We start from the raw sequence: 17,825 nt of genomic DNA on the forward strand, positions 1-17,825 counted from the left end.
AACGATCTATTACGCTGGCGCTTTAGTCGAGCTTTGTTACGCTTTGGTACCGCTTTGTACGCCGCTTTAAAGCGCCATCAAAGCGCCGTTGGTGTGAACTGAGCATAAGCGTTTTCAATAATAACCTGTAGTTTTTATTGTTTATAGTTTTTAATGGATTTATCAGATTATAGAGGCATTCTGTTATATATTTATGAAAACAGGAAAGTCCACTGATGAATTTAAACTCATTTTGGCAAAGATAATAATTTTGAACTTCTGGTCATCCTAAGAGGTAGAAGTGATGGAGGCACTGCAAAACGTGGAAGAACACCTTCACAAAGGGTTCTTCCTCCTTATGAGTGGGGACTGGTTGGCGTCGGTGGGCTGGTAGTCGTTTCTGTTGTTGGTCAGGTCGATGGTTACCTCTGGATTGGTAGGCTGTGTTGTAGGTAGGTCGGCGATGGGGTGGGATATAGCTGGATGGGTTGGTGGGTGGTTAGCGATTGGTAGGTGGTAGAGGTCGATGGAAGACGGGGCCGTTGTATGGTACGTGATATTGGTTTGTTGACGATTAGTGTTTCTTTGTCTGGCTTCTTGTCAGTGGTTGTTGTAGTGGGGGAGCATAATGAAAATAACTTGAGGTTAGAAAGGGAATGTACAGCGGATGTAACAGGAGAAAATGTATATGCTAGCATTCTGTTATATATTTATGAAAACAGGAAAGTCCACTGATGAATTTAGACTCATTTTGGCAAAGATAATAATTTTGAAGTTCATCCTCAGAGGTAGTATTTTTTTAAAAGATTAGATTCTTCCGAAACAAGGTTAATGCTATTAGGGTTAATGTTCTCGAACTCCTAAAGGTAATAAATTACAATACAAGTTACAATACAGAAGAACCCAAGTCTTGAGGTTAAATTAATATAAAAAAAATTGAAGTTAAAATGTCGTATCAGGTGAAAGCATAAATTATAAATGCGAATATCTTGTAATTCATCAGTAAACACTTGTACATAATTCATAAAATACGAGTTAAGAAATATAATAAATTTAAGGCATGACATTGACTGATGTTTAGGTGAGTGATGTCTAAGGCAAACCCTATGTTGATGGGTGACAATTAATGGTATATAACATCAAAAACCAGGTAAACCAAATATAACAAGTTTTCTATCCAATGACATTCATGATAGTTTACTAGTTAACATTTAATTACTCATTCGAAATTACCTTGGACCATTGTAACATACGATTTCATAATTTGGATACCTATATCGGGGTAGGTTATTTTTATATGATGGCAGTTATCGTTTGAATATTTTCAAAATATCATAAGAGATATTTTATAGCTTTTTTTTATTATGTTGTATTTCGAAACATTTCGCAATTGATAATAAGAGGCATTATGGCATCATTAGAAATACTGTAATTTATACGTTGAAAGATTTCAAAATTTTACTTCTATACATCATTAAAAAAGGCTGGATGATATTTTAGATGAAACCTTCAGAAAAGTAGAAGCCATATTTCTGTACTATTTGATCTTCATTTATCTTAAATCTATCACCATCGAAAAATATAGAGACTTTCAAAGATGGGCAAAATATTTTTTATCGAAAACATTAAGATTATGTAAGGAGTGCATTTCTCTAAATTTTGGTCTCTAGTTTTCATTAATTTGAGTACCTTTTCCAACCAAATTAATTCAGTCCGGTGCTTTAAGAAAGCCGTCATTAAAGAAATTTTGACATACTTATCCAAAAGATTTGTCTTTATTTTTTACATTTATTGGAATAAATAATTGACGCTGCTCTATATCATAATTAACATGTTGTTCCCTTCACAAGGCCTTATCTATGTGTTTCTTGTGAGTTCACTGGAACTCCAGTATTCCGTAAAGGATTTAATCGTACCTAGTATAGAGCTGTGCGGGACAGATTGTGAGATCCGTTGTGCACTCATTGGAAATACAGCCTTTCCCGTATCCAATCCATTACCAAACGGAATAAACAGCCTTACCCATATCAAACAAAGCCTATGATATGGTTTCAAAAGTTTGTTTTCAGACTACATTTAGTTATCTCATATCTAAAAAATTTGTGTACAAATTTGATATATTGATAAAAAAAAGGGGGCTCATAAATCTATCTTCTTGAATGATGGGAAGTGGATTTGAATACATAAATATTTATGAATCTTGACGTAATAAGGTTGTTACAAGAAGTTAAATAAAGTATATTTTACCAAATTTCTACACATAAACAATAATTTTTTTATCAATACAAATCACTTACATTTTAATTATTAAAGTCAAATAATTATTGATCGAAAATTTGACACCCAATTTCTTTTCTCTGCATATGATATTTCACCACGCAAATAAATTTCGCTCAGTTGACATTGAAAAACCGTTTAAACGAATATTCTTTCCTTATCCACTCATACCATTACTTATTCATTAACGATACATCATTATAAACAATAACGTCATTGTATGTGAAAAACAATTTCTGATTAATGTAGTTCAATACTTTTGGCTATGACATGTCAAGTATAAAATTAATCTAACCAACTGCTATCAATCTATCATTGATAATACCCAATTTCTGAAGCTGCTTTACCAGTATTATTTTACAATGAGCTGTTTAAACTAAAGTCTATCGAAATTTGCTATGTAACACCAATGATACGCAAATTAGGCCTATCTGAACCTGAAATATTCATCTTTATAAACATAATTGACTATCTTCTCAAAAATGACTTTACATTTTCATTTCATCCTTCACTTTGACAGATACATGTGTCCAAAACCAGCTAGTTCACATCAAGTGAGTAATGTATAGTTTGAGAGTGGATCATCCGGCTAGATGACTTGTATGACGACGATATTTATTTAGGTCATTTATTAGGTGTTTAAAATGACCATAATGACTAGGTCGAGACGGACGAACATAAGTCGAAATTATTTTTTTTATAAATCAAAACGCATACCTTTTTTGAGTCTTGGTTTCTTGAGAAAAATAAAATGCTATGAAAGAGAAGCAGTAAGAGGTCGAAAGGGGCAACAAGATCAAAAAATAAATAAAGATAAATAAAACGACTTCAAACAAATTTCGTTTCATGTTTACTTTTTAAATGTTTCATAGGATTACGTATCTTTTCAACAAGATAAATAACTTACCCAGAATATTAAAAGTGCAGAAATCACATAGAAATATTTTGGTTAAACAATAACCGGCATCATAAAGTGAAAAGTTTTAAAGATTATTAGTAACAGTTCTACAGATATTCGAAATATTACAACAAAACCTGAAACATGTTATTACTCTGAGTTTTATTTATAATATTACTGGTATATCAAGCATAGAATTACAGATGAGTGTATGCATGTCCAAGCGATTAATTATATTTGACAGCTTCCCTTGAATAATCTCACGATATCAAATGGTTTTTGTGCTCATCCTATGATTCAGAAAAATCTGACCAAGCAAGTTGGGTAATGGTATTTGTAATCATACAAAACGTCAAGCCAGAACGAACATCACAATCATGTGACAGATTTATATATTAAAGATGGATTCCCCTATTTTCATTTATGAAAATGAAAATCTAATACTTATATAAATAAAAGGTAAAGGTTTTCTAATGACTTGGAAAAATACCAGTTTGTCTCACATGTCCTTAATTAGCTAAATTAGAAGAGAATTACCAGCAGAATTCCAATGAGTGACCGATCAAGAAAGGTCAAAAAGTCTTTTGTTTATCCTGACTGTAAATACAAGTACTGTAATGATGGTTTAAACTCTTACTTACTCTTGCAATGAGAATAAAATGATATGATTAAGAATATATGATAATTCATTAAAAACACCAATTAAACAAATAGTTTGACACTAAAAATGAGGAAATCCATCTTTAAATAAATTATATTGCCGATAATTTTAAGATGATCAACAAAATTTGCCAGTTTAATTATTTGTATGAAGACATTGTAAATATATTACATTCCTTATACATCCCTTTTCAGCTTTCCTTGCATTTGTCAGATTCATTGAAATCCACAAATTAACTTACACAGCTACCATCATGGCATTAAGTGGAATATTTATTGTTTTAGGTGAGTAAATTGGACAATAATTATTTATCTTTTAGATCTTTGATATATTTGAATAATTATACATTCATTCAAACTTGTACTAACGGCCACTTGTATTCAGCACCACCCACCAAAAATTCCCCGGATGCAATTTTCAATCAAATGTACCTCTATTAAACACCACACTCTTGACACAGCCAAGACAGTTCTTGACCGTGAATACATGTCAGTCTCTAATAAGCAGAATTGTCAATAGTGTAAATATATAACTTGCCTTAAAGGTCTCTTTAATGTTGAACATCAGTGATGCTATTTTAATTATTAAGGCTATTGCAATTGTTAGTAAATGCATGTAATTACAAAAGATCAACTTGTTATTCTGATCTGTGTGCACCAAACTCCTGCTAAGCACCATCGTGTATAGCAAGCAGCCACTTTTGAGCATTCAATAGACCGCATTCTTAATACAAGTTCGACTGTATTTATATAACTTAATAAAGAAATGTCACATTGTATTGATGTCATAGCATGTACCAAAATAGTGATTAAAAAACTCTACGAATTTCAGTGACAGTATTATCAAGTCAAGTTGTTTACGGGTGTTTTGAGTCATGCACTATTGCATTTAACCAAAAGATGTCAGAAGCTGCTCGTTCAACAGATCTTGATGTAGTGGCTAATACCAGCTGTTCGTAAGTAATTTTCAGTTCTTCAGCTGGCGCTTGGCTCAGCACTGCAACACATATTTTGGATAACAGCTTAAGTTGACAAGTCCACTAAAGGTCTCAGTCAGATTTTTCTTTATATTTTTATGGTAAAAACTTTATAGATCACAATAGATTATGAAATCACTACATGCTGGTTTTTCAATAATATAATAATATCCTCAAAAATTCTTTCGTAATTCCAGTGCAGTCAAAGAATATTCTAATTGCATGAAGCAGTTAATGGTGAAATGTGAAACAAGTTCAAAACCTATGTTGTTATCGACCATTCAATCTGTCGATCAAAACTATAATACGACTTGCAGAGAAAGTGAGTATAAGCTATTCCAGTTTAATTTCTCAGTATTAAAGCAGCGTTGAGAATAGATTTAAACCTCTAACAGTTATCCTTTCTCTATACTGAACATTCTAAGAAATTCCTAGAAACTGTAAGCTAATATAAGCCAGCGCAGTGTGCTTTTGATCAGTTTGCAGTCAAATTTAAAAACAAATTCCACGTGAGGAATTTTCAGTACAAAGATCTTTTAAGAAAAGAAAGAAAAAGAAGCAACTATATTTGACACTTTCACAGTTAAGGTTCATTTCTAACAGCGGGTACTTGGAGAAACCTTTTGGTATTGATCTTTCCCGGATTATCCATACCCATTTACAGCTTGGTCGACTGGAATTATGAGTGAAGATGACTTATTCAAGGTCATCGAACTTTCACAGGCTGATCGAGAATTGAACCCACAGACGCTCTAACCGACGGTGCTATAGAACCTCAAAGAAGAAAAATAGTCATGAAGGAGACCGGTCACCATTTAATTCCATATGTACTAATTAAGGTACAGCTAAGTATGTGATAGAACACAAATCATCGTAAATTAATTTCCCCTTGAATCAATGAATATATCCTTTCAGATGCCTCAGAAATAGTAGGTCGAGCAATTGAATGTACGAATAAGGCAACTCAGTGCTACCAAACTTCGAATATAAGAGTGTTAATGTCTCAAACTAATATTGATCCAGTCGCCATATGCAGGTAATATCTTTATCTTGACATGCTAAGTAAGGCAAAGAGGGAATATACATATAGGTGTAATTGTTCAGTCCTAATTAAATTGAAGTACTAACTAATGGGATATAACCGTTCAGTCATTTGGGAACGCAAGTAGCCAAGTATGACTGTGAGCAGACAAAAGTCGTTAAATATTGTTCACCACCCACCACTACTCGAAGTTGTTATCTGACGATGATTATGGTTTATTTTCAGCGGTTTAGATTATTACACAAACTGTACCGAAGAGTTGATGATATCATCTGATTGTAGCCAATATATGGGATTTGCTGCTACTAAATTAGAAGCAACAAGAAATCATTTAGCTAAAATGTGTGCTCCGGGTTGGTACTCAAAAAAATTATGAAAATTGACAAGAATAGGTGTACCACAGTAAAATGAAATATTATCTTATGAACACATCTTTACGGAGTACACTACCTTCGATAGTTACATGTTCGCCGACTGTATGTCACTTGGCATCACCTTTGGAGAGTTCATATAGCAAAACAACCTGGAAATTGGGACCAATGTTGCGTTCTACTTTTCTGCACCTAATTGGGCTACGGCATGAAGGAAATTTTGCCAGGAGTGTGGCATTAGTCTGCTCCTTTTGGATTTCCAACTTTCGAGGGATCTTTAACGTGCACAGTCTGTAGCACACTGGGCCTCGGTAGATGTCAGGTATACAACCTGCATCACTGACAATTTAAAAATAACAATTAAATATTTCAATTTAGACGCGAGTGGGAGAGTTAATGGACAAAATGCCATGTTATGTTTTAACCAGACGTTGGACTGTTACGATAAACACGGTGATGTAGTTGATACCGTGGAAGTCAATAAAGATATAGAAAGGATGTGCAAGTGAGTAATAACCAATAAAAAACGTCGTTTTAAGACAATTAAGCTTTGAAAAGGTGCAAAACGTAACAATTAATTTCAAAAAGCATCATACGCAATATTATGTTTTGCACAATAGCAGTCTTCTCTTGTAAGGATGGTAAGAGTATAATACAATATTTCATGGTATTTCATACAAGGATGACACAAAAGATCATACATCAATGTTCAATGAAGGTTCATTTACTAAACATTGGTGATGGGTATGCTCACCCTTCACGAACACCTGATGTTAATCTACAAATCGAAAAATTTGTAGAGTATAATATCGTTTGTTTGGTATATTTATCATAAGGATACAGATTAGCGATTACTCATGCAATGTATTCATTCATATTTTCTTTCAGAGGTTTTGAAGATTATACAAGATGTGTGACGGCTGTGATAAAGGCTGACAATTGCCAGCAATATGCCCCCCAAATAGAAAGGGGAATGCAGCAAACCAATTATCGACATTCTGCATTGTGTGGCCAAGGTATGGTACCAAAATCGTACATTTTAGTATAGTATATTATTTTTACAATATTGCCGAAAAGGGAGAAAAAAGGGCAATTACAGGGCGAGAACTCCTAATTCTCTCACTTGATACTAATGATAAGGTCGTTTGAAAATCACGACATGTACATAATGTAATATATCTATATATGTATATAGTAATATATTCATATGCCATAATGTGCTTGCCATGCTATTCGGTTCCAATCTTCTTCAACTCTAGTATCAGCAGATGTGGTGAGCGGAATCATGATTGGACATTATTTCAGTGTTGAAAGTATGACCAGCAAAATGCAAATTAATATTTTTATCTCTGTATATCTAGATAGTGGTAAAACAGCAAGCCGATGTATGAAATTATTTGATGAATGTCATAGGCCATTTAATGCATCATTTAGTGTAGCAAGACAATCACAAAATTTTGTGGGACTATGCGAGTAAGACACAGTTTATATATTTCAAGTATTTTTATACTTGTCAGTTCAACATACTAACTGTCGGCATAGCTAATAAGGGTGCAATTTTACCCTTTTAAATAAAGTGAAATACAAAATTCTCAAACCTGACCGGTAAGAATATGTTATCATCAGTGGACCTGGTGTTTTAACAAAACAAAACTTCCTAGTAAATGACTAATGAAAACAATATTTCCTGTAGTCGTATGTACAATTACTTTAATCGATAGATTTATAGAGAGAATGCCTTTATACTCTTTTTGGTCTTAATTGAAAAATGTTCATCCTAAGAGGTATTCCATTAAAAAAATACATTACTTCCTGTAAAAGGCCATCAATATCGGATATGTAGTAATATTTCCGTTTCCCAAAATACTTATACATTTACCTTTTCAAATTGAAATCCTTTTTAATTCTCTATTAAATGACAATGCGCTTAAACATAGATAGGTATAACCATAGTGATGATAATGCCTTATATGAATTATAGATCAGTCAATGGTATAGGTAAATGCACTGCTAAAATTCCAAGTGAATGTCTTTACTATCTGGGAAAAGCATTAGCTGGTGTTGAACAAATTCAAAGACAGTATTCGTACAGATGTGCTAAAGGTTTGTCTTATTTGCATCCATTATATTGAATAAAAATCGTATGTTAATGTAAATGATCTATTAGGATGCGGACATTTCCGAAATAAGTTGTGTTCATTGTTTCACATGTTTAAACATCTACCATTAAAATAATTGCAGTAAGTTTTCTCTTATTTTGTAGAAAATCGGCAACATTTTGCTTGTAAACCACTCGAGGATTGTACCAAGATGTATATGAGTAGTTTTATTCAACAAAAAATGTCAAGAACTGCCTCAAGCATGTGCACGTAGGTTAAATCATTATGTTATGTCAAGGAGGTGTTGTAGCACAATTTATCAAATACGTATATATTGCTCAGTTGATACAACAATGAAGTTGGTTCAGACTTGACTTTTGTTTTTGGTAAACAATATTTATTCATAGAGAAAAGGAACAGGCTTTCGCCTATATTACCCCTCTCCCGGCATCAGACTTGACTTTTAAATAGATTAACGACAGACCTGGATATAATTTCGTTATCATGTTTTCATTGATATCAAAAGCCAATTCTTCAGCTTTCACAATTTCCTCTTTACCGCGATACACTTCTTTCATCCATAATCTTGATATTTGCTCGATTAAATTTTTGATAAGGGAGGGTTTTATTCCTAGTATGCCTATAGACTTATGGTGTGTCAAAAACTAAATTTAGAAATTGGGAGAGGATCTATCTAATAGTCTCGATCTGCTGTATAGTATTCTTCGATATTTTTTTCTAAGTGGAAGTTTGGAAATAAAATTGGCCTGAGGTATTTTCTTAAATACCAACAAAAGCAATCTTGTAGGTACGCTATGCTTTTAGCGCGATAATAAACATGATATCAAAGGGAGGTTACTGTAAAGATTTAATTTAAATTTACTGCAGATCATTTTTCTTTGCAACTTTTTCTGAAAAAGGCGATGTTTCATGTCTTCTAATTTTATTACAGGAAGACTGTTGATACTTTATTTCCTTGTGTAGAAAATGCATTAAAAACATGCAATATAAGTGAAAATGGAGTAACCGTTCAAAAGGTAGCAACAGTTGGTAAAGGTTATTGTAGTCAATGTAAGTGTTATAGATTTGTTTGATTGGGTCCTAAGGGTAAAAAGGAAACGTGTCTGGGTTTTTAGATTTAATAAAACTTTTGCTGCAATGGTTTCGATACATGGTTGCGATTTAGGTATAGATAATAAATTTATCAGAAGAACCTTAATGGTTTAGATTTTCATTCCATTCATTCCATACATATAGTGCTTATGTTATATGAAATACGAAATGAGTTGCCAGATTTAATTTTTAATCCGACAACGAATGGTCTTCATTTTGTGGTCAGCCTTTTTACACCTTTCTATAAAACGGCCATGTGCATAACTGAAATTTCTAATCAAAATCATGTACTTTGGAACAATTTCGTGCCCTTTACATTCAATTCTAACGTTGTCATCAACTTCAAAGGATGCAACGTTGTTCTGTTAAAATGGTGCATGAATATATGACCTAATTTTCATAGTTATTAACCTGTGCTACGAGTTCATATCATTTTTATGAACCTGTGTATTGTAAGACGAATTATGAAAATTCACTCTAGGATGTCGATGGTCTTAATACTTATTTATCTAATGAATTAATGATTCTCGTCCATAGTGACTGAAGATAAAACAATAAGAAATTGTCGTGCAGTCATGATGTGTCAAATGAATGTTAATTTTACCATGAGTGATCCTTTACAAATGACAAATGCCACATTTTGGTGTGGGTGAGTAAACTATTTTTTTTATGTCATATCCCATCATGTAAGCTTACATGTTCACAAAAAGTTTTTATCATTCGTGTGGCCTAGGTGCGTGATTGCTTACTCAAAAACCTGTAATACAATGTGTAGGCGGATTAAGCCACATTGTACACTGCACAGTGTGTCAATGTCATTAACCAAATCTCAACTGAAAGTGGGTTAGGGATTAAAATTCCATTATGTTTTAATTCTGGATGTGATATACTGAAGAAATGTCTTGTAAATTATAGTTATGTTGGGTCATCTGTTGATTGTATAAACGGTGTGATAGAAAGAAACGGATGTCCTAATATTTCACCAGAAAAGAAAACTAGCTTATTAAAAGCAACGGAAGATTTGAAAAGAAATGTAGCCGATACCTGCACAGTTCGTGAGTAATTCTTGTGATTCGGCTTATGTCCAACAAACTTCATGATGTTTCTGTTCTTTTTCTGATAATCATAAATGAAAAAGCGAGGAATGAAAGAAAACGCTTGGTACAAATCTTTTGCATTTGAAAAATTGTGGTGGATTCTGTCCTTTGCGAAGTTTGCTTCTTATATTTGTGTTATGTTTACGAAAACTTTTTAAGTTAAATTAATTTTCAGCAAAGATTGAAACAGTTGTGGAAACTGAACTTCCTTCCGATGACTTGAATGAAACTAACGAGGGTAAGTTATAGCTCATATTAGGAGAGATTATTTGCCAAATTGGTCTTTATCCAAATTTTAGTTTTTGAGTAAAGGGCGCTTAAATACAGTATTCATTTGCATTTGAAATTGAGACAGTTTCAATGCACTGGTTCTAAATTCAGGAATCCGTATAAAATTATCTTCTCGCGAATTGAACAGAATTTAACCACTTGCCCATCAATGTTGTAGATTTCTCAGACTTGATGTTTTAAAGGAGAATAGTTCAGTAATTTCAACCTTGCAAAAACACTTTCCGAAGACTTTGGTTCTCTGTGTTTTCCGTAGTGCCTTGACCCACTGGTGAAGTTTCACCGAACTTTTTGATAATATTATTAATAAAACTTATTGAATAACTCACAATGATATAGGTGAAGCAATTACCCTTATGGTATGATAATTATTGTGTATAAAATAACTCTGTGAGTCATAACAACTTATCTGTATTATATTATTTTAAATCATTTCATATATTATCTCATCTTATTTTAACAGGCAAATCAAAAGACCAACGTAAGTATACAAATTCGCAAGATTAAAGAAGTTTTGCACCTATCAAAATTTCTTAAACGCACTACCCACGCAATGTGAATTTTGAAACAGTTTTATCGCCGTAGACTTAACAATTATAATCACGGTATTGTACTTGGACGTATTTACAATAAAGCCAAATCTGTTCTCGGTGTTTTTCATAGTGCATTGGCCCACTGGTAAAGGTTTGACTGACTAACTTTTGAGTCATGTTATCGAAAAAACCATTGGATAACTCACAATGATATAGGTGAAGCAATGCTCCTTATAGTATTCTTAATTGTGCATAAAATCACCATGTGAGTCATAACAACTGAGCTGTGTAATGTTAAATCATTTACATTTATTAAATAATGTTCTGAATTTATTTTTACAGGTAAATCAAAAGACCAAGGTAAGTATACAAATTTGGAAAATAAACGTACTACCAAAGAAATGGGCATTTCGGCAAATTTATACGTAAAGATATGTAGAAGGGTCTTTTAACTGTCAATCAGTTTCGAAATACTGTATATCATTCTTATAGTGCATTCTTCAATTATAATGACAATTAACAATGAGAATAGGATCGATTTTAAGAAGTTACATGTCACGTATTAACGACAACAGTACAAATATTTGATCCGGAACTACCAATCCATGCCACTTTAATTCATAACTTGTCTATTTATTTTAGGTGGAAAGGCCAGCAGTCTTCAGTACGGGTTTATCGTCATGTTATTGTCGTTATTTTTTTCTTTCAATTATCATTCATAATGTACCAGAACTATTTCAAACCGAAACTATTACTAAATAAAAAGTGTTGAAATTTTCTAGTTTTCCTTAAAGTGAGATCTTCAGTTTTAGGCTTATATCGAGAAAGGCAAAATGACATTTTTGGGGGATGATTTGGGTCTTGGAATATAGATAGATAGTTAGAAGTGTTAGTAATGTACAAATTGAAAATATCTCGAATTTGGAATTTCACTTTCTATTTCTATATATTTCTCAATAAAAGACGAGTTGTCATTTTAACTTTCAATGGGATGATTTTGGACACATATGGATTTAAAGGCTCAAATTTGGACGGTGAGCTTTGATTAGATCGTACGATAGATCAAACGGATGGTGAATATGTTTCTATAAGTATAAAGGAACCATTTACTTAATTATTCCTTTACAAGCCGCAGATGTGGTACCCACATGAGGTTTTTCTTATCGGTTTTCTGGATGTTTTTCTGTTTGAGAGATCATATAGTTATGTGCTGTCTATCTTCAGAATTTCTTGTAGATGAAGTTGGTCTGCAGTATTGGGTGACAATTTGACTGATTAATGTGTCAACCATTACGCTGAAATCCTCAAGTTGAACGGTGTAACAATCTTCATAATTTGTGAAATGACTCCTATAAGTCTAGGGAAGTGTTGGATTTTTTCTACCTCCATCCATAGCAAGGTCAACAAAGGAAAGTTCCAAGTACATGTATTAGCTACATTGACTCACAGTATTGTACGACATGGCATGAGCATGTTGATCGATCACTTGCTATATATTAATATTATCAAGATACATTGTCAGAGGCGGAGCCAGGTTTAGGTTCGAAGAGGGAGGTGGGGGGCGAAATAGCTAAGATTGCTCGAATTGGGGGCGGGTTGCATAATTTATTACAAAAAGTTAATAAAAACAACTTCAAATTTGTGAAAAAACTCAAGTATTATTACAAAGAATATAAAAATGTGGAATGTGATGAAATAAGTTAAACAAATGAATAGTGTATACAGAATATATATATATATTGTCACGTGTGTAAACGAATCAGAGAAAAATGATAAGTATATTTATTACAAAAATAACTTTTTTCGGCAGGCTATTCCAAATATAAATATCTTTAATTTTTTATCTCCAACGACTAAAATTATACCGAAATATTGAGGCAGACATATTGAACAAAAAATGCTTTTAAAAACACAACTGGACAATAACAATCTAGTTTCTAGAGAAAGAACGAAAGGTTTAAAAAAAAAAACAAGCGTGGCGACAAGCGATAAGTTTTATCATCAGGAATTAAAAGCTAACTTTATCTGAGATTGTTTTTTAAAATAAAATCCGACGTTAGTTCTATTATAAATATGTTGTTTCTCGTCATCTATTGAGCTAAATCTCTGAGCAAAGACGACGTCCATCTAAAAGCTAGCTGTGTCCAATCTCATATAATCATATAAGAGCAAAAATTGGACGATAATAAGTTAAAATCGTTGCGTTTAAAATATGTTCCAGATGATATATGATAAATATATTATTCAATAATACTTCGAGTAAATATGATTCTAACTTTGATCAAACATGATTAATAATAGAAAAATGATTTGAATATGTACACAATGAGCATATTATGCAATATTACAGTCTCAGAAACGGTTGATATACATTTCTGATTATTGAGTTGCACACCGGTTTGATGATGAAACTGTGAAATTAATTGAAATATTTTCATGGTATGTCAATCAGTTGCACTGTCTAATGAAAGTCTTTACACAATCTAGTCTTCACGAACATTTCGTTTACATTGCACTTCGTAAAAGAAGTTCTTTCATTGAAATAGCACTATTCAACACGAGGACCTACGAAACCTTTACACCTACACTTTCAGTGCCTATGTCTATAGTCCGTAGGAAATCTGATAAATGGAGTATGGCAGATGGCAAACTAATCTTTTACTGCCATCCTGTTGACTTTGGTCCGAATTTAAAACAAAGCTTTTTGGGGTATCGCTTCTCTTTCGGAACAGCACCAAAATAACCTTCCTTTCTTGAATATCTGAAATGTTAGAAACAATCAAAATTATCTCCCTTTTATTGTGTTTGTGAAATTTTCAATCTCATCTCAATCGTCTACTAAACAAAATTTTAACTTTAAAATTGGATTCCACAAGTATAAGTCTTTCTCAGTTAAGCAAAGAATTTATCAAACTAATAATTTTGAAGCATTTTAATGCTATACCTTTATCATTCAGCTAAAATATTGTTAGTGTGCTCTTTCCAAGGCTCTACAGTAAAGCTAAGTTTGTTGCTGAGGTAAGCGATAAATTTAAGTTAAAACCATACCTTAATGACCTGCTCATCTTTTCATAAGTCATTATTCGTTTATTTTTCTTCTTCTGTCCCCATAGATCAGCCACTTCCGAAGATTTGACGATTCGGAAAATGCCACTTGATTTGTCTTCCCACTTGATAATGCGACCGGAGTAGTTAGGGTCTTTAAGAAGGTCACGAATGAACTCCCACAGATGTAAAACTTTTGAAACTGAAAAATATTATTTTTTAGATAGTAGTCTTCTTCATTAGCCCTACCAAATGCATAAAAGTCGGACGTTAAATACATTAACTTTCATTTGCCATTCTACATCTCTTCAAAGGGAATGACCAAGTTGGCGAACCTGATAGCATCCAACATTCTCTGTCCATACTGCATTAATTATAAATAAATTAACAAATTACCTTGACCCTTCTTTCGTCCTGGTTTTTTTCGAGCTGGTTTTTCTTCTATCGAATCTCCCGAATCCGAATCTGACTCCCAAACTGTAGGAATATTGATCATTTTCGGAATGTTAAAAACGTCTTCAGTTTTAGCGTGATGATATAAATATTCATCATTTGAAGTACTGTCTATAGACACAGTATTATCAACTGGCCACAATTCACTCATATATGTCTCTGGTTCACTGTTTATCGAATGAGAAAAATCGCTATATCCCGAATCTGAGTGTATTGGAGATGAAACATCACTGCATGGGTAACCACAAGAATCTGAAAGACAATTGTTAGTCACGATTGTAAAAAATATAAAGAGACCTGCGTATCTCGTGTACCCATTTAATCTAAGGTTAAATCGACCCTAAAAGGAATGTTATCAAAGTTATTGATACATATGCATATCCCGTCTTCCATTTAAAGTCCACCTGTAAGATAAAGCAGATGCGCAAACTGGGTGAAAGTTAACGTGCCTCAATTTTGAAAGTATTGTCCTTCCTTGAGTGCCAATCTAAATGACAAATGGAACAGATTTCTTAAACTTTCTATTTGAAATCATCGATTGCTAAGCAGGCGTTGAAAGCACTTTGATAATGTTCTTTTTCATTTACCTGATTCTAAATCTAGTGGTTCCTCTTTAATAAATAATCTTCCCTCGCTTAGTTCCAAGTCTTCGTCAATTATAAGGCCTAATGGCGGTGTTGAAGGATTTAAAACATGAAAGCTGGAACATATGGTAAAATTGGTACTCTGTGATAGATCATACAATACATCTACAAAGAGAAAGGCCTTGGTCGTATTTACATTGAAAACAGTCAACAACAGAAAATACTTGCATGACAGAATATTGAGTAATGAACTTATTATGATGTATCAGAGCAACAAACGGTAAGCTCTTGTTATCTCAATAATAACCAATCATAAATACGATGGGCACTATTCCTAATAATTTATTATTGGAATATGCATGTTTTTGGAAACCATTCAACATTTTTTTGGACAAAATTCAACCAGCCGGAGTACAATGTTTGCAAGATAATGACTGGTTTTATGGATCCAATAACAAATACATTGTTATATTTTACAACTATTTATTTATATAGACATTGGCGTTTGATCTGCAAACTAAATTTAGACCTTTCTACTGAGCACAATACAATATCGTGTGTTATTCATAATGAAAAGTCTTGTAGTGAAGTGAAGAATTAGAGTTCAAATCAAATATATTCATTTCATTTTACATTGTGATCAGTTTACTCATATCATAGTGTGCAGCAAATACAACGCAATCATGTCTGAATAAGTCTGAACTTGTTGTATATCCAAAAGGGTTATTATTTCAATTCGTGTAGAACAACTTTTCGATAGCAAACCAGTCATAAAAAGATTTAAGTCCAATTTCGAACACAAGATTTCATTCTGACGAACTACGATGTCAAAATTTGTCGGCATGACTTCTGTCATTAGAGTTTTTGGCGAAGTGCCTGTGTAAAGAGTACGATATTGTCTAGAAATGTGGGTATTTTATATCAACATAATCTTAAATCAAACAAACTGGGCATCAGAATGCGATTCTCCCTTGTTTACTCAAACAACGGACATAGTCTTTCTTAGTTGTAATATAGAGCTAAAAAAAATCACTCTAAAAGCATTTTTAAATTGATAATCATCGCTTAAAATAAAATCTTCACACGCTTGCAAATACAGAAGGGTTCTTGTAATTGTCTTGACCTTGGGAATTGGGGCGTCTCAACTACTTAATACTTTGTATTAAAATACTAAAAATACTAAGTAAATATAAATAGGGAATTCTCCTTTAGCAATGAATCATAGTCTATTCATTGCTTTTGAAAAATTTTATTTTTTGGACGTCTTATTCAAGTTAACGTGAAAACACGAGGAGGTATATATCTAATAACACCTATAATACACCCTATAATAGATAAAGACTGGGTTTCCCATGCATATTGAAATAGTCTGTGTTCATGTAATACTATTTGTGTGTAGTTACGTATGAGTGGCTACAAATAAAACACCTGTATTGAATATTCTTTTTACCGACTGGCTGCATGATATATATACTAGTTTGAAAGAGTCGACTACGGGTCAACCTTAAGGTGTCTGTGCGTGACATGTGACCCTCTTGTGCCAATCGCAAGAATACGGTGGACTGGAACATCTCAAAAAAGATACTATAGAAATATTTGCAACTGACAATTTTCATTTTGTGTTTGCACGCAAAATTGCATAACTTATAGGTTCTAGTTGAGATGCGCCACGGATACAAAACACCAGGCTTCAACTTACTCTAGGTTTTGCAATGTATTTAATATTTAACAAATAACAAGCAGTAATAACTAGAATAAATATCGAGAAATGTACAACGGGTATCAAATTTACAATAAATGAGCAACAGAAAAATGTGCACATGGGTTTTCTTTTGAAAAAAATCATAAACTTATATCTCACCCTTGAGTTATCAATAATGCACTGAATAAAGTTGAAAAAAAAAAAGTTCAAATCTAATATTAGGCCTAAACATATCTAGTAAAAACATTAACCACCCTTGACACGATAAACAGGATGTTTGCATTACTGAATTTGGTTATTTTCCCTGTTTCCCACCACAATCGTGATAGTTCGTAACATTAATAGTAATACTGTCACTTCCTTTATCCGGTAAAGACGAGAAAAAAAAAATCATTAATGACTATTGATGCTCGTCGAAAATGAAAATTTATTTCTCGCATTACTATAATTTGTGTTAAATAAAGTATCGTATCCATATCATTTCTTAATTATAATTGTATACAAGTCGGGATATATGTCAAATAATAGAAACTCCAGCTTACCTTCAGGAAAATCAGCATTTCGTAACTCTGTTAGCACCGGTTCTGAATTATGAAAGTCTGATTCTTTCATAGCAGCTGGCGTTTTATGCTTCAGATCAGCTGCTGAGTCCATGATGATAGTTGGTTGACCAAATATCGGGTCGTTTAACGTTGTAGATATATTTA

At 32.8% G+C, this 17,825-nt stretch overlaps 2 protein-coding genes across 2 annotated transcripts; one reads left to right on the forward strand and one right to left on the reverse strand.

Annotated features, from left to right (window-relative positions):
• Positions 1-442: 442 nt before the first annotated feature.
• LOTGIDRAFT_233348 (hypothetical protein) lies at positions 443-12,105 on the forward strand (the record flags this gene model as incomplete). Its single annotated transcript, XM_009059191.1, has 18 exons — positions 443-488; positions 4,010-4,099; positions 4,647-4,770; positions 4,989-5,113; positions 5,707-5,827; positions 6,059-6,186; positions 6,583-6,709; positions 7,093-7,220; positions 7,566-7,677; positions 8,186-8,307; positions 8,468-8,573; positions 9,256-9,374; positions 9,954-10,065; positions 10,332-10,471; positions 10,689-10,751; positions 11,265-11,282; positions 11,677-11,694; positions 11,977-12,105. 18 exons carry the CDS (start codon positions 443-445, stop codon positions 12,054-12,056), a joined length of 1,779 nt encoding a protein of 592 aa, XP_009057439.1. The 3' UTR covers positions 12,057-12,105.
• Positions 12,106-13,992: 1,887 nt separating this feature from the next.
• Positions 13,993-14,567, reverse strand: LOTGIDRAFT_121836 (hypothetical protein; the record flags this gene model as incomplete). Its single annotated transcript, XM_009059192.1, has 2 exons — positions 13,993-14,078; positions 14,378-14,567. Coding segments are annotated over 2 exons (276 nt in total), but the record flags the coding sequence as incomplete, so codon positions are not given.
• Between the last annotated feature and the right edge of the window lie 3,258 nt (positions 14,568-17,825).

This window comes from Lottia gigantea (genome assembly GCF_000327385.1).
Source record: "Lottia gigantea unplaced genomic scaffold LOTGIsca_38, whole genome shotgun sequence".
Classification (NCBI taxonomy): Eukaryota; Metazoa; Mollusca; class Gastropoda; family Lottiidae; genus Lottia; species Lottia gigantea.